The 21,710-nt window shown below is 48.2% G+C and overlaps 1 protein-coding gene across 1 annotated transcript in view; it reads left to right on the forward strand.

Annotated features, from left to right (window-relative positions):
• Positions 1–21,315, forward strand: part of LOC307239920 (rho guanine nucleotide exchange factor TIAM1-like) — a gene marked incomplete at its 3' end in the record, with an annotated part of 56,664 nt that extends 35,349 nt beyond the window's left edge. Inside the window, exons 14-29 of the mRNA XM_080013497.1 lie at positions 981–1,062; positions 1,289–1,375; positions 2,992–3,204; positions 4,386–4,513; positions 14,628–14,852; positions 15,497–15,565; positions 15,655–15,780; positions 15,908–16,016; positions 16,561–16,740; positions 17,207–17,325; positions 17,923–18,031; positions 18,700–18,767; positions 19,113–19,209; positions 19,847–19,934; positions 20,484–20,656; positions 20,873–21,315. Coding sequence (XP_079869623.1) covers positions 981–1,062; positions 1,289–1,375; positions 2,992–3,204; positions 4,386–4,513; positions 14,628–14,852; positions 15,497–15,565; positions 15,655–15,780; positions 15,908–16,016; positions 16,561–16,740; positions 17,207–17,325; positions 17,923–18,031; positions 18,700–18,767; positions 19,113–19,209; positions 19,847–19,934; positions 20,484–20,656; positions 20,873–21,315 — 2,316 coding nt within the window. The remainder of the gene's footprint in view (positions 1–980; positions 1,063–1,288; positions 1,376–2,991; positions 3,205–4,385; positions 4,514–14,627; positions 14,853–15,496; positions 15,566–15,654; positions 15,781–15,907; positions 16,017–16,560; positions 16,741–17,206; positions 17,326–17,922; positions 18,032–18,699; positions 18,768–19,112; positions 19,210–19,846; positions 19,935–20,483; positions 20,657–20,872) is intronic.
• Positions 21,316–21,710: the final 395 nt, after the last annotated feature.

Raw genomic sequence — 21,710 nt, forward strand, 5'->3', positions numbered from 1 at the left:
ACATCGGATATCAGCTGATAGCGGCTGATCTCAAGCCAGCCCACGTCAGCCGATCCACATCAGCTGATGGATCAGCCCAATTCCCTTCTATGCATCCAAAGAGGCAAATCTCATACCAGGCGCCTTATTTAAGCGGCTTTAGCCTGCCTACCGTCGCTGCTTCCTCCGCAAGCCGCTTGGCAACCTGTCTCCACCCCGGATCCTCCATTTCACGCTGCGCCCGACTGATCGTTTCTGTTGTCATCGATGCCTGGGAAGTCCCGGAACAGAGCCGCGACGCCAAATACTCCTGTAAATTGAGATAAAAGTTTTCTTTGCCTACGTGGCCCTGACACATATTGAAATAATATTAAGGATGCGCTGTGTGTGTGTGTGTGTGTGTGTGTGTGTGTGTTTGCGTCCGCGATCCGTCCATTTGTGGATGCATCATTGCGGCCGTGTGCCCTCTCGCTGCTTGATTTGATGGGAAATGGACTTCAAATGTTGAAGATGTACATTTCTATCTTGGGTGACCTCAAAGCCATCGTTTCAACTCGCGTCTCCCTCAAGTCATCCTTTCATTCATTTCCTTTCCAATTTTCTCTCTCTCTCTCTCTCTCTCTCTCTTTTTGCTTTGAGCTTTTATCTCTACACTTTGATCAGTGACTCACTTCATTGTTTAGTTTGGTTTTTTTTCGCCCCGCTACTGGCCTAGAATATTAAATTGTGATTACTGTCCCCTGTGCGACGGGCACACCGGGGCCCGTGCTCCAGTGGCCTTTGTTCCATACACACTCTGCGTCCAGGCACTCGCACGCCGAGCGGGTCACAACCGCCCGACAGGATTTTGGAACCCCGGGACCTTCGCGCTCGGTCGACCCAGCTCAGGAGTCGGAATGACACGCGGATCTGTCCTGATGCAATTAACCTTGACCTTGGCCGGACACTGCGCGCCGCCATCTTTAACGGGCTGATTCTGTCCATTCTCCTGCTGCTTGCAGCTCTACAAAGAGGTGGAGATTTGCACTAAAACGACCAAGGTGGTCCGCTTCGACAAAGCTGACTCTTCTGCCATTGGATACGGTATGTCGAAAATAGCCTGTCTGTCTGTTTGTCTGTCTGTCTGTCTGTCTGTCTGTCTGTCTGTCTTGACTATTTACTGTATCTATCTATCCATCTATCCATCTATCTATCTATCTATCTATCTATCTATCTATCTATCTATCTATCTATCTATCTATCTATCTATCTATCTATCTATCTATCTACATCCATCTATCTATCTAACTATCCATCCACCCCTCTGCAGGGTTTTCTGTGGCTGTCGTGGATGAGGAGGGGAGGCAGCACCTCTACATCACGAAAGTGAAAGCAGAAGGACTCGCCTCGTCCTCAGGTGTGTATCTTTGAACGCCCGACACGACAAGGACCCGACTCTAAAACGCGCCGACAACATCGCAGAGCAATTGCTGCTTCGCATAGCTATCGTTAGCGCAACGATAGCGAGGCGCGAAGGGCCTTTCTGGGCTCGCGGTGATAACACACACAGCAAAACGTCTAGTGTCTGGCTACGACTACGGTTTGCACATTCGGTCCTGGACCCCCCCCCCCCCACACACACACACGCACACACACACACGTAGCTGTACCAAATATCGGCCTCATCCAGAGAAACCCAACATGCTCCAAATGCGCTCAGAGGTTCCGTGGACGGCACTTTGATGTATATAAGAATGACACGCCTTACTACTCCAGCGCCCTGGAGTCAGGGCCAAGGTTACTCGAGTGTGAGATTGTGCCCTCCAACGCATTACCATCCCAAACGCCGCCGGCCTGGCAGGCTTTCGCCGCGGCCCGGGATAAACGGTCCGAATACATTTCCCTCCTCCGCGAGATAGCGCAGATAGAGAGAGCTTGTGGCAGCCAGACTACACAAAAACATCCAACTGGACTATTCTACCCTCCGTCTCTGAATCACCCGATGCAGTGTGTCGGACACGATGCTTCCGAGATGCTCACGTTTTCACGCAACCGTTTCGGTAGGATGTGTAAAAAGGGAATGAATGGGGAGGGCGAGAGAGAGGTTGTGCTTAAATAACTGGAGGGTGTATGGGAGAAAAAAAAAAAAAAAAAAAAAAAAACAGGGCGGCGTTGGACAAGGAGCCCTAAAGGCGCCCTCCCCCCCCATCCATCCCCCTTTGCCGCAATTCCCTGCTCTCCCCTTCCCCCCTACACAAACTCGTGCGTGCTCGCATTCAATCACGTACACACATGCAGCCCCGGTCGCACACAGTGGTATGGCCGGAAGGGGGTTATCTCTCTCTGTGCAATAAAGACTATACGCTGCAGCTGACATTTCACATCTCAGACAACTAGGTCATAACTAAGGGCTAAGTGTGTTCCGTTGTGTGTGTGTGTGCGTGTGCGTGTGCGTGTGCGGGTGCGGGTGCGTGTGTGTGTGTGCGCTGCACTCGGTGCTTTATAAAAGATATATCGCCGCGTTTGAGGTCTGCGGTTTCCATTAGAGGGTATAAAATAAATCACTATAAAATGCTATTGTGTCTGCGTCCTTTTGTCCTGTTTGCGTAGTGTGCGGTCCCTTGTCACAACCAATCGCTCTTGCCGGGTCGGGCGTCATCTGCTAATTGGTCGGCCCATTAATTCGCGACTCTCAATTAGGAGAGCGGGGCGCAGGTGGCCGACGGGCGGGGGGCTTGGAGGGACTCGGCATCAACCTGAATGTTTGCTTCCCCGCACGGATTCCCCTCCTTTTCGTACGCGCCCCTACACGTTCACAGGGTTAGGGTTAGGGTTCGGCCGCAAGCCACTTTGCCTCCGGGCGACAGGGAGGACGTTGTTGATGTCGGGCGACAGGGAAATCCCGACCTTGCCGCGGAAGCTGCGTTTGGTCGTCGAAGCAAATTTGTCGGACCGCTGGTTATTTTCTTTCTCAACGCTTCCCTTTGCTCTCTCGTCCCGTTCTCCCGCCGCTCCCCCCGCGGACCACCAAAGGCTTGAAGGCCGGCGACGAGATCGTGCTGCTGAACGGGAAACCGGCGTCCGCCTTGCAGATGGAGGATCTGCGGGCCGCGTTCGTACAGCCGGCGTTGACCCTGAGCGTCAACACGCTGCCCCGGCTCGACCCCTGGCTCCTGTGCCATCTTCCGCCGCGGCGCTCCGACGGCAAGCTGGACCCCACCGCCGACATCTTCTCCCAGAGCCAAGGTGAGGGAGGGCCCCCTGTGGCAATGACATTGGTCGCGGCGTAGTGAAGACGCAAAGAAGGTGAGGGTGGCACCCTGTGGCTATGACATTGGTCGCGGCTTGGTGGAGACGCAAAGTGAGTTCACGTTGGGTGTCGGTGAATGCCAACATGGAAAAATGTGTGGTCTCACTTTTCTGTAAACAAAAACATAGAGCTATGGGCCAGCGGCGCCCCCTAGTGGCCACCTGCGTGACACTTCAACGTTCAGTCATCTGTTAGTAGGTTTGGTGAATTGAATGACATAATTCCAGTTGAGGTTGAAGTGGCAGAGTGCACGCTATTTATTTTCTCTCTTGTGATCTCTCTTTTGGAGGTGGTATATTTTGGCTTCATGGTTGCGGGGATCACTTGCAACTTAACTAAACAATCACCCTGCCAGATGAAATATCAGTTTTTTATTTCACATCTTAAGGTGTGATCCCCCATTTCTTTTTATTACTTTTTGCAAGATAGTTGTTGCTGTAGTTGTTTACATTCATTCGCTTATATTCATTATTTCACATCTTTTTTATTTTGCACAACAAGACTAACAAAACAGCACTATTATATCAAATTAAAAATCATATTTATATTCATCATATATACAGTACATACTGTGTGTATATATATATGTGTATATATATACCATATATACTGTATATCTTTAATTGAATTATATCTGAAAGAGACCTGCTTTAATGTAGTACTATTTTAATAGTGTCGTTTTTAACTTTTCACTTGCATCTTTCACTGCGACCCCCCATGCTGTGTAGTGAGGGGCTGTACTTCTGTGCTTCCCATGCGCCGTGCTGTTTCACAGCGAGCCTGCGGGCCACCGCCGGCTTCCCTCTGACTTGCTGCCTTGATCCATTCAAGGGCACCATTTATATTCCTTACTAAATTGGACCTCTCAGCTCAGCAGCTGACAAGCTGGCGTTGTTTATGCTGGAGTCCAGAAGAACATGAATATTAATGAGAACCCTCCTTTAACGGTGTCGAGGCGCCTTCACCCTCGCTCCGTATGCCACGCTCGTGGGGTCAGAGAGAAAGTTAGCAAGTGCAAACAGACGAAAGGCCTCCCACGATGATGTCATGGTTGTGAGCAGCGCAAAAGTGTCATTTCGTTCTTAGTCCGTGAACCTGTGTTGTCATCCGCGTGCAGAGGACATCCTGGACGACATGTCGGGGCTGACGGTGGAGAGCCCTGACGCGACGCTGGAGGCGGGGTCGTGGCCGCTCCTGCAGAGCCCCGGCGATGACCCGAAAGCCAAGACCGTCTCTGGCTATAAGGTGAGGAGGAAAGTCGACAAAGCAAACAAAAAGACAAAAAGTTTTATGTTTGAAAAATTGCGGAAAATCTTGATCGGGCGATAAGGTTCGTCTAAGAGTTTTTTGGCAAAGAACTGTATGAGCGAGATCTGTGTTTTTCGTAAACACAAACAAAGTGAACCCAGCCTTAATGAAGAGGATTTCAAACGTGCAAACAAAGACTGCAACAGATGTGGTTTTGTGCTTCATGCCTGTGTGCGCGCGCGCGTGTGTCTGATGGGAGATGGACGGACAGCTTTGCGGTTCCTCCATCTCATTAGGGCGGTGTCCGCTCCCATCAGCGCCCGACGCGGCAATTGGCGGGACGAGGCGCGTGCCGGCCGGTCTCCCTTGGATACGGCTGTCACTCCCATTACCGCGGCGACGCCCGATCACCGTTTTCCCGCCCACGAATCCCCCTCAATATAACGGACAAGCTCGGGCATGAAGGAAACACGAGGCGGGAGAAGGAGAGGGGCGGGGGTCGGACGGGGCCCCGCTCCAGCGGGATGTGTGTCAGTGAGCTTTCGGTCGCTTCCTGAATGCGGTTCCAGTGGCGGTGGCGTGGCGGCGGTGTGCTGTTCGGAGGACGGGAAGTCAATATGCCGACTTGAGAGACGGGGATCTTTGGAATGGTAGCGCTGGTTGAATCTGTTTTGTTGTCCGCTTTGAAGGACACGGTCGTTCAGAAGTTTCGACAACCCCCCGCTTCTTTGGCTCACCCAAGTTAGCTGAAGCTGTTTGGTCTCCAATGAGACCGAACAGACACCTAATATTTGCTGAACGGTTCATTTTTTTGCATACTAAGGATTGTCAGGGCTTGACTTTAGTCTCACAAGAGGCGCAATCCTCCCCACGGTCTGTCTCCAGTCCCTTTTATTTTTTCAGCGTTTAGCTCTGATTCACAATTCATGAGTTAGAGGCCTGACCGCAACAGATAGATTGAGTCGTAATTTCACTGAAGATATGACGCAAAGTACGAGGTAATACAAGGCACGAGATGATGATGATGATGGTGATGATGGTGATGGTGGATGAGGGAAGAAATGGCAAGGGTATGATGCTGCTGAGTGGGTGGCTGCGGCATGCTGATGGGTGGGACGGATTGATGGCAAGCTTGAGGAAGTCTTAACATGAAGAGTCTTAAGGGCACCGGGCCTCGGCCGTGCCCTCGGATCTCCCTGGTGGTTCCTGAAGGATGGAGAAAGGGAGGGAGAGGGTGAGAGAGGTGGCGACTGGGGAGGTGGTGGGTTGCGAAAGCTAAGACAACCGAATGACGGGTGGATCTGACAGGCATATGTATGTAAATGATTGGCAGTCGGTGTGGTTGATCAGTCGGTGTCAGTTAATTCTAACTAAATGCCGATTACACACAAATTGGATATAATGGATATAATGGCTATAAAAGGCTGTCCAACTGGGGGGCGTGTCAAATTTGGAATGGCTGCATTGCCACCGTCGGAGGGCGACTGTGCATGGGAGAGTTTATAGAGAGCGCGCCATGTGATTTATGCTTTCACCATTTTCTGCCAATTGGCAGCAGATTCTTCGGCTATAATATGTCTATAAATATGAATTAGGTGCAGGGTTTTGACTTTTTATATACAGTGTCTGTGTGTTAACAGGGTCAGACAGGAAGCTTGTTCATGCGCGTCCAATCCCAAGTTATTTGTGATTCATGAACTGATGCTATGTACGCCATCTTTTTCCATTGGGCTCCTCAGCACAGTTTTGCCGGTACGGCTTCCCAGTTTCATACCTCTGCCGAGCCTCCTCCGCGCACCAAACGTCATCTCCTCTCTCTCGTAATGTGTGAGGCCAGTGGCGGAGCTCCAACTTGGGACTGTTCCCCCCGACACCGTTGCCGATTGTGTCGGCGATGGACTGGGGGACCAAGTTGCGCCACTGACTCTAGTGATCCCTCCACCGGGGGCTCTAGTGCCCCTGTCCTGGAAAAAAAAACGGAGGTCAGGCCAGCTTCTCCTTTGCTCCATGCAAACGACACAATATTTCGACTGAATCCAATCAAAACAGAGTTGAACCAATCGCTTTCGATGCATGCACCTGTATGACCGGGGCCTCGCAAGACGGTTTTAAGACAGTCAAGGCAGTCCAATCTTTCATTTTGATCTTCAATAATTCATGGATTGCCCTCCCTTTCCAAGTCGTTGGGTCTCTGTTCTCTCGCTCTCGCCACCGGGCCCCCCGTTTTGCCCCGGTCACTGGGGGGTGGCGCCAATGTCTCGGCGTCAGAGGAAGCCAGCCTGGCGCTTGTCTGAACGTCCTTCACTGTTCCTTTTTTTGTCTTAACCCTCAACCTTCCAATCGTCTCCTCATTTCACAAAGTGATTCCCCTGCCAGCCCCACCCCCCCCTCCCCCTTTTTCCTCGAATACATGATAGACTTTCAGTTTCCCACCCCACCCACCCACCCGCCCCGGGCAGTACATTACCATAAACATCAGGCGGCACTTGCCTCTGAAAGTAGCCTCCCTCTCCCTCCCCCATTGCCCTACCACCATTACCCGCCTCTCCGCCCTGACCCGAGCTGCACGCTCTTCCACTTCTCCTGTGGCCCAGCCGGTCGTCCGACGCGGGGCCCGCCCGACCGAGAGAATCCCAGGGAAAAATTTCCCTCCTTTCTCCTTCTGGATCCCGGAACAAGCCCAGTGTACATGGCCATGTCAGACCTCCGAAGCTCTTGCTTTCGAGCGAAGCATACTCCGCAGCCAGACAAGCGGGACAATTTTAATTATCCCCGCGTTCTAATTACCTGATTCACTGCAGCGATCCGCGTCGTTTAGCGGAACGGGCGCCCGGCTTGCCGGAGGAAATGGAGAGGTTCCCTTCTCCAGACAAAAGGATGGAGCCCTCCCCCCTTAATGTGATAAATCAATGCGAAAAGAGACGATGATTGCCTGGGATAACGGTAACACTGAGTGAGGGTGATTGCCAGCGTTCTCTCTGAGGTACAGATGAGTCTGGCAGATGGAGCTCTATCCGGCGCGCTGGGGGCCATGTAGAATGAGTTTAGATTGTTTAAAACGATGAATAACAATCACCGACTGCCGTCCTGATTGGGCCGTGAGAACTGTATCACCATAGCTCCGGGAGTTGCACCTCCTTTAGGTTCGTGAATGAACCGTCCCGGGTCTCTCTTCCGCCGGCTCCTCCTTCTCCTCCTCTTGTTATCCCTTCCATTCTTCTGTGTGCCATTAGAGGGAGCACTGCGCTGAGGCATAAGTACTGAAATTGACTGTAACTTGTCTTCCAAGATTTATATAAATGTGCATTTCTAAATTATAAAATATTATTGGGCAATGCCTGGTACTATTTACTATTAACTGGATGTGTGTAAAAAAAAAAACCTTAAAACATGTAATCACCCATTCAGTTAATCATACAGATTAAAGTCCATCTCTCTCGCTCTCTCTCCCTCCATCATTCCTTGTAGGGATTTATGGATTTACATGTTTTACCCAGATTTCAGATTAAACGCCAACTTTAAGACTCGCTGTGTGGGCGCGTCTATGTAAACGTGACCATCCCAGAGATGCACGGTATCTCTCAGGCGGATTCCTCTTCTTTCCTGATTCCAGGGAGCCCATCCGAAACGAGAAAAAAGAGTTCGGCCTACCCGCCTCGAAGCCTCAATGTTTGTTTCGTAAACAGTGATAATCCTTAAAGGATGACATAGAGGGAGTAGGGGGTTCAAACACTTGGCTCAAAAATGCAAATGTGTTGTACGTCCTTAAAAACCTTAGAGTAGATGCCTGACGCCAAATATGTGTGTATGTTTGTATGTCTTCATCCAGTCCGTCAGGTTCCATGCTTTTCCTTAGAGGGTGGGTGTGGCAACAGGTTTTGGCTTGCTGCAGTTGTCCTCTTCCCCTCCCCGCCCTCCCTCCAGTCGCACACTCTCTATCTAAAAAGATGGATCGCAGGGAAGGACTATTGGTTTCCAAAGTGGCCAGGAGAGGTATGGCCAATTGGGTGTATACCTCTCTTATATCCTTTGCTGAGTCACTGTGATTCCTTGCAAGGCAACACGACAACAGGGTTTTTTTGTGCGGCAAGGTATGTAACATCCCAAGTACGCTCAGATGATCCTTAGGTTTAGATTTGTATGTGAATTTTGTCATGATGACAGGACCCTGTTTGACCAAGGATCCAGTATCTGCCTTTTGAGGTTGCAGCGGCAATTTTTAGTTGTTTCTCAGCTTTGCTTTGGCAACCCAGCCCCGCCCCTTCCATTCACACCCGACTGTTTTGGGGTTTTTTTCATGGCATGTAGGGTTTGTTGGAATTGCAATTTTCTTCAGGGATGGCAAGCATCAAATATCATGCTCACAAAGAGAAACCCCCCCCCCCCAAAAAACAACAAGAATCGTCTTGTTTCGCTCTCTTCGGAATTCTGTGATGTACTCCAAACCGTTGAGTAGACTGATGCAACTGGATGGGATTGAATGTTTGTTGCTTGTATGCATGAGATTTTCTGTTGCAAGATCCAAATTGCAAGGCTGCACTAATGCATCGGTTCCAGCCAGAGTGATGGAGAAAAACGGAGAGATGAAAGGGGAGGGTGCAGATGTAATCAGGGGATTTGGAGAGAGAGAGAGAGAGAGAGAGAGAGAGAGAGAGAGAGGGTGGGTGAGAGACACAGAGAGAGAGAGACAGAGATAACAGAACAACCGATTGATTGGATAGAAGCTGTGGAGTGAGATAAGGTAGTTGCTTATGACTGGCGAAGAGGTTGTTTATTACAAATCTGTGCTATCCAATCCGTTAAATGTCCTGGATTTTATTTGTTTTGCTGCGACGGCCTCACTTGACACTGCTGAGTCGTTTCTTCTTTTTCAGGGGGGCATTTTTATTGTATTTTTATTTTTATTTTTACTTTTATTTTTACAGTTTTAATGGATCAGTTGAGCAGCTCAAAGATCATCAGCTAGTCATTCGTTGTTAGAATAGGGTACGAACAGGCACTGGCTGACTGAGAGAAATAGTTGTTTTTTTTGTTTGTTATTTTACCTGCATTGGAGAGCTGTGCAGAAAGTTTGGAAACCCGACTTCTTCCTTGATCTGGAGCCAACATGTCAGGCTTTAGGAGGATCAGGAACTCTAAACACCCCTCTGAATCCATCTATGATCTGTTACAGCTGGTAAGGATTCTGCACTGTTGTAAGTGTGTGTGTGTGTGTGTGTGTGTGTGTGGGGGGGGTGTGTGTGTGTGTGTGTGTGTGTGTGTTTGGCCATGGTTGTTGTTGTTGTTGTTGTTATTATTATTATTACTATTATTATTATTATTATTCAGTCAGGTTGGATCGGTATATCATGGTACTAAATGTTGCTGGGGTTTGGCTTCCCACTGGAAGTGTGATTTACATACACACTTGACAGGATCTGCGGCTCACTACAGGATTACCAACGCTCAGGTCATATATACTATACTAGCGATGTTCTGATCTGGTGGCCAAATCGACAGTCATTTCATAACTGGGCATCATCATCATCGGGGCCAGCTGGGCTTTACTGTGTAGTAAAGAATATAAATTTGAACAGTTGGATTTACTGGGTTGAACTGTTTGGTTGACGGTATTAGTGTTAGAGATCAACTGATTTCATCACCACCGATCTCATGCATAAGTATGGCGATCGGCTCAATGCGGACCAATGGGATCAGCCCTGGCATAAACGCTCTTGTCAGGGGTTTTGGGATTTTTCTTTTAAAAAATTGATGACCGCGACTGCCATACATATCGATGAGATTATTAAGAACTGGTCATGATCCTCCCGCTTCCATCCCTGTCACTCGAATGTCGCTCATTCCTCTGGCGGTCAAGGGCGAGACCCCCATTGGAAATTGCAACACCTTTCTGGGCTGTTCATATGTGTGTGTGCGCGTGTATAGTCACGCGTGTGTTTAATGGGCGTCCATCTTGAAGATAATCTGAACAGTATCTGTTTCCTGGGATCAGTCTGGTTTCAACCCTGAAGGGTTTTCCTCTGTCTTGTCACCGTGAGTTTCTATTGTTTGGCTAAACAAGCCGAGGCAAAACGTGGAATGGCATTAGGTAATACGATTAAAGGGGTTTATTCTAAGGATGAAGGGGAATGAGGTTAGCAGGCGAGGTAGAAGGTGGAGAGTTGATGGCGGACGGCAGAGCTGAGCCGAGCAGGACAGGGGGACGAGGGAAGGGACGTGGCTGGATGAGGATAGGCTCGGGGGGTTCAGTAAGCGGGTGGACAAGGCAGGGGGGGCCGGAGGGTGGTGAAACGGAAAGCACAGGGAAACGCACTGAGTTCAGGGAGCGCGAATAACAAGAGGAATAGCTCTGAACGTGATATCGCAGAGCGGGTGAGAACCAGAGACCAACACTGTAGAGGAAAACAAGGATCTGCCGAGGAGTGGATGGAGAACCGGAGTAGATATACTTTTGAGTTGATGAGCTGATGGAGGGTAGATATGCAGGCTGGGCGGGTGAGGTGAATCGGCCGCAACCCGGAGGGAGCTGGGGGGCGCCAAGGGAGGGAGCCATGCCCACACCGCATGTACACAATCAGAGAAGGACGGGGGGTAAACAGGAGACACACGGAAACACAAGGGTAATAACTGGAGGCATGAGCGAAAAACAACCCCTGTCTCTGCCCTGGAAAATCACATCATTTGCATAAATTGTTTCCTGTTTCAAGTGTTTCATTTCCTTGTTGTTTGCCAGGTACCCTGGTCAAACAAGATATCTCGAATCTCCTCGATGGCGTCCCACACTCCACCATCGAAACCTATAGGTGAAGAGGTCCGAATGTTGCCGTTTGCATTTGTGCAGGGCTCAGCACATGGGCATCCTAGGGTGCGTTAGAACCGGTTTGGAATACCATAATGGAGCGTCTTTACTTTTTTTTTTTTCCCCGTTACGGCTCGCAGCCCCGCGAGGATGCAGGCCGTGGAATCGGCAGCGACAGCCCGCGGCATCCGCTGACAGGGCCTTCTGCTAATCTCGACCCGACCGTGTGATCAGCGCTGACACTGGAAAACAAAACACGGTTACATCACAAGCACCCGGTCAGAGCCTCAGTTGTGCCCAGAATGGCGCCGCAATAATATACAAAAATGTCTTTATGGACGTGATGATCCCGCAAATTGTATGGTGGCTTACGAAATGACCTGCAATTCCACAAGGTCATTAACAGGTTGACCAAGGTTTTTCCATGCACACAGAAATGATGCATAAGTATGGCGATCGGCTCAATGCGGACCAATGGGATCAGCCCTGGCATAAACGCTCTTGTCAGGGGTTTTGGGATTTTTCTTTTAAAAAAGTGATGACCGCGACTGCCATACATATCGATGACATTATTAAGAACTGGTCGTGATCCTCCCGCTTCCATCCCTGTCACTCGAATGTCGCTCCCAATTAACAGGTCATTAACAGGTCGACCAAGGTTTTACCATGCACACAGAAATGAATGTACGGTCTTTTGGAAGCAGATTGGAAACACATTTGAAAATCTCTGATTGAATTTTGCTTACGGCAACAACATTATTTATATCACAGAACAAATTATTCTGGGGTGGAAAAGAAAGGCCGTTGTAGTACGGTTTTCGGTGATTGAGTGGGGTGTAATAAATCCCTATCGGATAAGATGCCTTATCTGACGGATCTCCTGGTTCTGACCCCTGCCTGTTTGTTAGAGTAAACCTTGTGGACTTTGTGGCTGTCTTGGTGCTGTTGGTGGCCCAGCTCCACCAAGAACAATATCTCCGAAATGATTTAACCACCGTTGTTCCTACGATGTTGCGTCCACCGAGGCTGATAAAATAGTCTTTGACCGATGACGCCGTCGTGTCCATATAATGTGATGAAAGAAGTGACAGTGATGGTGATATGATGAAAGAAGTCGGTAGAGACATTCACCCCTAATTTGATTCTGCTCCAACTGTCTTACTTTACGGGTTAGGCACCTCCTTGTGTCGGGTAGGGCCAAAGTTTAGCTTCTGGGATGGTTTGGGCGCCTCCCTGTGTGGGGTAGGGCCAAGTATTAGGGTTAGGCACCCCCTTGTGTGGGGTAGGACCAAGGTTTAGGTTCTGGGATGGGTTGGGCACCTCCCTGTGTGGGAAAGAGTCAGGTTTGGGATGGATTGGGCACCTCCTTGTGTGGGGTAGGGCCAAGTTTTAGGGTTAGACACCCACTTGTGTGGGGTAGGGCCAATGTTTAGGTTCTGGGATGGGTTGGGAACCTCCTTGTGTGGAGTAGGGCCAAGTTTTAGGGTTGGGCACGTCCTTGTGTGAGGTAGGGCCAAGTTTTAGGGTTAGGCACGTCCTTGTGTGGGGTAGGGCCAAGTTTTAGGCTTAGGCACCTCCTTGTGTGGGGTAGGGCCAAGATTTAGGTTCTGGGATGGTTTGGGTACCTCCTTGTGTGGGGTAGGGCCAAGTTTTAGGGTTAGGCACCTCCTTGTGTGGGGTTGGGGCTCCTTAATTCGACCGCTGCACTGCAAGGCAGCCTTTGAGACAGCATTAAAGTACAGTATGTCGTATAAATACAGTATTATCGCCATTAAAATCCCACGGGGGACAGCGAGCCTAGTACGTGCGCCGCGTTTCAGATCGATCTCGACACATCCACTCTCTGTGGCTCGCGCTTCCATACTCCCTGCGTTCCCTTTTCAAGGATCACCCTCCATGAATGGATAGACAGCTTCTGTCCGTGGTGTTGGTCTCTGTATTTTTAATCTTTTTACGGCCCTGCTGGTGTCTCCACACATGGTAACCTACCCATGTGCTTTTCTGTCAGGCATTAGGCACCATCAGGCTTAACACATCATTTACAGTGTCCGCCGTGCGCTCGGGTTGTGCCTCATTCTAAAAGGGCAGCCGCCCTCCTTTCAAACACTAAGTCCCTGCTAACTTTGGTTTTTGTCGTGCAGGTCTGCTCATGTATGCTATGTTCTGTCTGTTGGGGTGGGGTGTGGTTTCAAATTGTTGCAACCAGTTTCTTGTTTCATATTGTAGATCCTGTTTATCCATTTTAGTACACCTAATATCTGCGTTCATTAGTCTATAGTGTCAGCATTAAGAGCATTAGTAAAGTATGTTTTTGTTTTTTTTCAATAACCATTGATAGATGCATGGTATGGTTAGACCTGTCACGATTTTTACATAAGGGCTGATGGCAGCTATTTGAGCAGATCTTGGTCTTCTTGTAAAATCATCGGATTCCACGTCACGCCACGTCATCCAAATTTAAGATGAATTTCAAAGGGAACCTAATATGCTCATTTTAAACAAGTTAATATAAGTCTCTGAGGTCCCCAAAACACGTTTTTAATATTTTTGGCTGAAAATGCCACTCAGATTATGCATTCTAGCCATTCTTACATTCCTGAAAACCATAACCTGTTTTTTTGTGGGTGGAGTCATCCTCTTGAGGCCCCTAGTTCTGTGAGCCAATGGGGTTTGAGCTTAACTCCTCCATGGTATTTCTCTGTAAACTTTCACCGATTTCACCTCATCAGTACACTTGAATCTTCCGTAGGAAGGGATCGCAAATCTGAATAGCTTGTTTCACCGCGTGTTTTCTAAAATAGTCAGCTCACAACAAACTGACAGAGTTATCTAATTTCACACTTTGTGTGTTAGTAGGCCCACCAGAGACCCAATGTGCACAAGCACTGAAAAAGCGATTTTGCTATTTTTTGTTAATTTCCCTCGTCTGCAGTTTCTTCACGGACAGTTGGTCTTAACTCATCTTTCTTTTAAAAGATTTGTGCTGGTCTGTGAAGCCATCAGAGCAGTTCCCGGCGGTGCTTGTCATTCTCCAGCCATGGGTTTAGTCACTCTGATGGGGGGTGGTTTTCATTCTAATGAAGCTACTAGTGACGTAGGAACGGATCGCAAATCGAATCGGGTTGTTTCCTGACTAAAGCCGGCCACAGAGAACTGTCTGCGAAATGTCACAGTTTGTGTGTATTTATTTATTTTTTACTAGGCCCACCAGAGACCCAAATGTATGCGCACAAGCACTGAAAAAGTGAGTTTTTTTAAATGAGGACCCCCCCCTTTTTTTTTCTCTCTCTCTCTCTCTCTCTCTCTCTCCAGAGCACAGAGCAGGTCACAGTTTTCTGTCGCAGTCTCCATGACATGAACCCCCCGGAGTGCCCCGTGGCCTCGTCCTCTTCATCATCGTCCTCGTCCCTGTCTCCCAGCCCCGTGTCGGCCATGCCACCCGCAGCGGGAGGCGCCACCAAGCGAAAGCTTTCCCACGCCGACAAACTCCGCAAGGTCATCAGCGAGCTGGTGGAGACGGAGAAGACTTACGGCAAAGTCAGTGCTTGGCTCTGTGCTCTTCATTTATACTATAGACCGTTAGCACAAAAAACAGTTTTTTTTTTCTTTTAGCTTAACAGATGAATAAATAAATAAGACCAAAATTAAATGATAAGAACATAAAATAAAAACAAGTTTTCCAAATATACACAAATAGCTGAAAAAGTACAAAACGGAAACAGTCAAATATATATGAATATACAGAATATAACAGGATAAGTTATTAGTATGGGTATGAATTATGATCATAAATTAATCCTTTGTAAGTTATTACAGTTTGTGCAGTATTGTCCCTATATGGACAACTGTCATAAAAAGAAAAGTAAAAAAAAAAAAAAAAAAAAAAATCTATTTTTTTAATAATAAATAACAACTATGAATACAATTAATAGAAATAGCCAAATATACAAATTAAAGAGCCAATAAAAGGGATATACAAATATACAAAAATATACAAAAATTTGCAAAAATCCGTTCTAAGCACAGGATAAGTTAAGCTAAAGATGGATATACCGTACGGGATGATGATACGGGAATATGCATACAATAATACCTGCAAATCAATGGTTTTGTGTTGCCTGGGATCAGGTTCAGCATTTTTAAACACCTGCGCTCATACCAATCTCTTGGTTGTCTCTCAGGACCTCAGCTGCCTGATCGAGCGCTACCTAAAACCACTGCAGAAGGAACGCTTCCTCACACAGGATGAGGTAACCCCCCCCCCAACCCGATGAATATATGTCATTTCCTTGTGGCGTTGTAACGTGTTTGTCACTCATGGACGCTGTGTCTGCCGTAGCTGGACGTCCTGTTCGGAAACCTCAGGGAAATGGTGGAGTTCCAGGTGGAGTTCCTGCAGACCCTAGAGGACGGAATTCGGCTGGTGCCGGATCTGGACAAACTGGAGCGGGTGGAGCAGTTCAAGGCACGAGAATGTCTCTTTCTTAACATTTCGTGGTCCCTAGTAATGGTGTGTAAGTCGATATTGACCGGAACACACCCTTACATGCTTGGCGCACTAACAAAAGGTGGTTTCTCGCGCGTCTCCGCAGAAGGTGTTGTTTTCCCTGGGTGGGTCGTTCCTGTACTACGCCGACCGTTTCAAGATCTACAGCGCCTTCTGTGCGAGCCACACCAAAGTCCCCAAGGTTCTGGCTAAAGGTAAAGACATGAACGCACATTTGATTATTTTTCGAGCTTATAGAGCTTGTGCGTAATCACCGGGTGTCATGACATTTCACTGCATATATGCACGACTGTATGTGTATGTATGTGACAAATAATCTCTTGAACTTGAACTTGAAGCGGGAAACAATTGTGGTGGTCTTGTTGACTGGTTTAGAGTTGGTGTAAAAATGGAGGTCCAAGGGGCTTCACTAGCGGTGCCGTTATCTCCGAAAGACGCAGTAGCATGATTAATTAAACAAATTTCAAATGGTTAATGGACTCCACTTTGATATCTTGGTCTTCACGCTTCATCGTGATAGAGGATGCTATGGGTGCGTTTTTAATCACTTAGTCCTCTAATGAAGGCCTTTCAGATGTCACAGTCCACAAGTGCCTTGCCTAACTATACCGTTTTGGCTTATCTTTCCATTTTATTCGTGCATCATTGCTCTTAAGATTCTCACCAAGAAAAAGCGGCATTATGCGTGGATGGTACTTACCCCCCCCCCCTAAATATTTGTGTTTCCCGCTACTCCAGCAAAGACGGACCCGGACTTCAAGACCTTCCTGTCCGAGAGGAACCCCCGGCAGCAGCATTCCTTCACGCTGGAGTCGTATCTGATCAAACCCATCCAGAGGGTCCTCAAGTACCCGCTGCTGCTGAGGGAGCTTTACTCCCTCACCGACACCGACAGCGAGGAACACTACCACCTCAACGGTAGGACGTGCTTGATGTCTCTTTGCGGCAGGTAATGCCAATTGTGATGCAAAATGTCGGCCGGACCGATACCTGTAAATTATGCGCAAGTACTTCTGTCGGACAACTTGACGGCGCCACAAGCTTTCACGCCCTTATTTGGCCAGCCTATTCAAGCAGCCAGTCTCTCCTGCCCTACCTGCTTTGCTGCCTGCTTGCTTGCCTTGTTTGCTGTCTGCTAGCCCAGAGGCCAAACTCAAACAATTTCAAATAAATAAAGATCATTTTAAAGTAAATCTAAGAGTCGTCTGTTAGAACTGATGTTGAGCGGATACTGGACCAAAATGGAGCATTGCTATCGGAGAATATAATATTATTGGAATTAGAAGTGGTATAGTGAAAATAGTAGTGGTGTGCTACCTACAGTAATAATACTGTATTAAATGATTGTCTGATGATAGCATTTTGTTTTGTTTCTCTCGCTCAGTTGCCATGAAGGCCATGAACAAGGTGGCGAGCCACATCAACGACATGCAGAAGCTCCACGAGGAGTACGGTGCCGTTTTCGACCAGCTGATCAGCAAACAGACCGCCGATAAGAAAGAGGTGAGATTTACAGTTTGATACATCCTTTTATTTTTCGTCATCTGCATTATAGATTCAGATATTGTGCTTTAAGAAGATAATAGGTCGATAGATTCCGTAGATACTGTAGATACTATAGATAGATACATAGATGGATGGATGGATGATAGATAGATAGATAGATAGATAGATAGATAGATAGATAGATAGATAGATAGATAGATAGATAGATAGATAGATAGATAGATAGATAGATAGATAGATAGATAGATAGATAGATAGATAGATACTTTATTCATCCCCAGAGGGAAATTGCAGTGTCACAGCAGATCACATCAAAATAGGCAATAGAATTAAAAATAAAAATTGAAAAAATAAAATGTCAATATCCCATAAACTGAGAGAAAGAGTTGGAAAACTGGCAATACACAATAACTATAAAATAAGAGAAAGATTAGGAATACACACTAAACAATAAAACAATTACAATAAATAAATTATCATTATACAATATACCTAGAAATTAACAATAAACCTAAAAATTCTGTACTGTGTCGTACTTAAGCGTGGACTAAACACTCAATGCTAAATGAAGTGTGTGATTTATTGGTGTTGCAGGTGGCGGACCTCTCCATGGGAGACCTGCTGATGCACGCCACCGTGGCCTGGATCAACCCTCCATCCTCCCTGGTCAAGAGCAAAAAAGGCCCAGAACTGGCTGCCTTTGGTAGGTTTTAACGTTTAAACCCCAATCTGAACTTGCTATATAGTGCTTTACATGTCTTCTTCACTACTGGTTATATATTGATTCATATCAATATTTAACGCTATGGATTGGTTGGCTAAAAACACTGAAGGTCCAGTTTTGGTTGTCTTTATTGTTTACAGTCTGAAACATTGTCGCTTGTGTGAGGAAAAAAAAAAATTATATGGCTTTTTATTATAAACAAACAAACAAAAAAATCATTAATTATTATTTTATTTTTATTACTGTGGCAGTTCTACCTGCCACACGTCACCCGAGTGGCATTTTCAGGGCCCTCCGACACAGAGATGTTGCAAACGCACCATTTTACATGTCACGACAGAGGGGATGGGTGATTTACCTGTTGCTCGTTGATTGCTCTGACAAGCAACAGGCGTACAGCCACCCCTGATCACGGCCCCAATTACCTGGACCCAAGACAGGTGTGGCTGCTTAATCCACACCACCCCTGCACCACAATTATTAATATTATCTTGTAATTGAAGGTATTACAGATAAATGTAGTGGAGGAAAAGTACAAAAATATTCGTTTTGAAATATACAGTATATGTATAACTATAAAGTCTTCTATAGGTAGTAAACGGCACTATTTCTCTCTCTCTCTCCCTCTCTCTCTCTCTCGTATCTAGTGTTTAAAACAGCAGTTGTCTTTGTGTACAAAGACTGCTCCAAAAAGCGACGGAAAAAGGGGCGATACGTAAGTGTGACGTTAACCATTTTGTTTTCATAAAATGTGAACTGCAGTCCCAGACATTTGTATTGACAGGCCGGGGGGCTAAGGCCTTCTTCTAGAGTCCATTGTTTGGGGGGCCTCGAGTACCCTTTTTGAGGTCATCAAAACATAACAAGAGTAACGGCTCCCATTAAGGGGGGATATTCAGGTCACATTGAAAAAGAGAATTTGCGGTCAGCAAAGTAAACGGACTAGACCTTTTCACCGCACAGTAGATGTTCCATCGTTTCCGGTCCTGCTCGGATGTGCGGCTGCCTTTCGCGCCGTCCGCCGTGGCATGACCGCGTCGCAACCCCGTCTGTGTTCCAGGGAGTGTCCAACCCAGCGGCGGAGGTCGACGACAAGGATCCGTTCCCTTTCCATCACATGATCGCCACGGACTCTCTCCAAGTCCGCGCACTTGCAAGTACGGTTTAATTTCAATCATTATTTGGCATTATGAAGTACGCCTGCGCCCTTGTTCCAAATCCTCTGAGGGCTGAGGGATCACCCGTTCCCCCCACCTTCAGAAAAGACACCACGCTACAGCACAACTACATTGAGGGCTACGGAACCAAAACGCCCTTCTTAAAGCACGAAACAAAAATTATGTGTAACATTTTTATTTTATATTGCTCTGCCCAATTTTCTCAATTAACATACGGTAGTGTGCTCTCTATGGAGGGGGGAAATTAATAGGGATCAGACGCAATAAACCCAATACGACTGAATATCATTATGAGTTAAGGGGTGTTCGGCAAATCTGCTCTTCAAAACTTGTGTTTATGAGCTAAACTAAATCCACCGAAGTTTCGCCTGTTGACCTGATGCACCAGGAGACCCAGATTCCAACGATGTTGTTGCCTGACGCCATCTGCCAGAGGAAAAAAGATAAATATTCTCAAGTAGCCCCCCCCCCCCGCACACAATCTTTTTCACATCCGGCTCCAGGCAGCGGACATTCGTTGTCCAAACGGTAGGCTCTGAATGGGAAAGGAAGAAATGGACGGAAGGAAAAAGAAAGAACATCTCCCTCTCTCTCTCCCTCCCGCCCCCCTTCTCAGACTCTGCCTGCACGTCATCCTGTGAGATCGTTCACACGAGGTCTGAGTCCGAGGGACGACCGGAGAGAACCTTCCAGTTGTGTTGCAGGTACGGTTTTGTCACTCGTACACACACTGGTAGCTGAACCTCAGCATGTACACTCCTGCTGTAGAAATAAAGTACAGCATCGTGCATCAAGGCCCGCAATGGAACGTCAGCTGTACCCTATAAAGGCCAAATTCACAGGAGGTGCAAAATAACAAAGAGGTTTTAATGCCAAGGCTACAATGAGCATATGTTAGCCATTGTACCCCTTAAGGTAGCCATTGTACCATTAAAGGTAGCCATTTTACCCTTAAAGGTAGCCATTGTACCACTAAAGGTAGCCATTGTATCCTTAAAGGTAACCATTATACCTTTAAAGGTAGCCATTGTACCCCTATAGGTTGTCATTTTACCCTTAAAGGTAGCCATTGTATCCTTAAAGGTAACCATTATACCCCTAAAGGTAGCCATTGTACCCTTAAAGGTAGCCATTGTACCTTTAAAGGTACCCAATGTACCTTTAAAGGTAGCCATTGTACCCCTAAAGGTAGCCTTTGCACCTAGGTACAATGCCGTGCATCAAATGATGGCATTGCATGTTTCTGTCTCCAGCTCTCCAGAGACGAAGAAGGATTTCCTGAAAGCCGTTCACTCCATTCTGAGGGAGAAGCAGCGACGCCAGCTGCTCAAGACAGAGGCTCTGCCGCCCGCCCAGCAGTACGTGCCCTTCGGGGGCAAACGCCTGTGTGCCCTCAAAGGCGCACAGGCGTCCATAAACCGAACAGGTGAGCAAGCCTCCGAATACTGAATGTTAATCGGTGCTCCGCTGTAAGTGCCTGCCAAGAGCTCGTTTGAAACTCTGAATAACGCAAGGTCGGAACCTGAGCTCCCTCCCTTGACGCGTGACCACACCTTAAAGTGATGTTTCTACTCCACACCATGGTTTGCAGACACATCCTGTAGTTTCCATTTGCGTTTCCTTTTTTTTTTTCCCTATCAAGCGTCTGCTCCGCCTCGAACGCTGAGCCACCGGAAGCTGGCGAGGAACCGTTTCATCATCGACACCGACCTGCTCTTCCACGGCGGCGAGGACGGCGGCGGCGGCGGCGAGGACGGCGGCGGCGGCGACCGCGACTACCCCCTGCTGCAATCCCTCGAACCCCAGGGAGAGGACACGGACCGCTGGGTGGAGGAGCAGTTCGACATGGGCTGCTGGGACGACCAGGGCATGCCGGTGAAGGAGACGGACATTCTGAGCGTCGACGACGAGTACTGCGAGTCGGTGCGAGCCCAGACGGCTGAGCCCGGCGAGCGGGAGGGGGAGCTGGAGGGGGAGCTGGAGGGGATGGACCTGCGGAGCCACGACAGCGGCCGCGACCCTCCCAGAGGCTCCGGCGCCGAAGAGGAAGGCGGGCGCGGTTCTCCGTCCCCCCGTCCCACCTGAAGCCGAAAAGGGGGAGCGGCCGCAGAGACGTTGCCGGTGGCGTGCGACCCAACCCCCCCCCCCCCGGCTCGGGCCGCTTACGCGTCGCAAGGCGACGGACGCGGAAGGGAATGAGGACAAGGCCTTCTCCCCGGCTCCCCCGAATCTCTGCATGAGCTTTCCTTCCACCTACTGCCTGCTCCGTCGTTCACGTTCTGACAATCCCGAGACGATCAACTGATTTTTCGGATTCCTTTTTTTTTTTTTTTTTTTTACTTCAACTTTGGACCGCGGCGAAGAGCGTCGTCGTCGTCGTCGTCCCCCCCGACGGAGCGTATCCACTCCTTAGAATTGTAGGCGACTGCACGTTGTCCACTGCACGTTCGCACGGCTTCACGGGCACGTGCGAGGGGGCC

The sequence above is a fragment of the Zeus faber genome (genome assembly GCF_960531495.2).
Source record: "Zeus faber genome assembly, chromosome: 14".
NCBI lineage: Eukaryota > Metazoa > Chordata > Actinopteri > Zeiformes > Zeidae > Zeus > Zeus faber.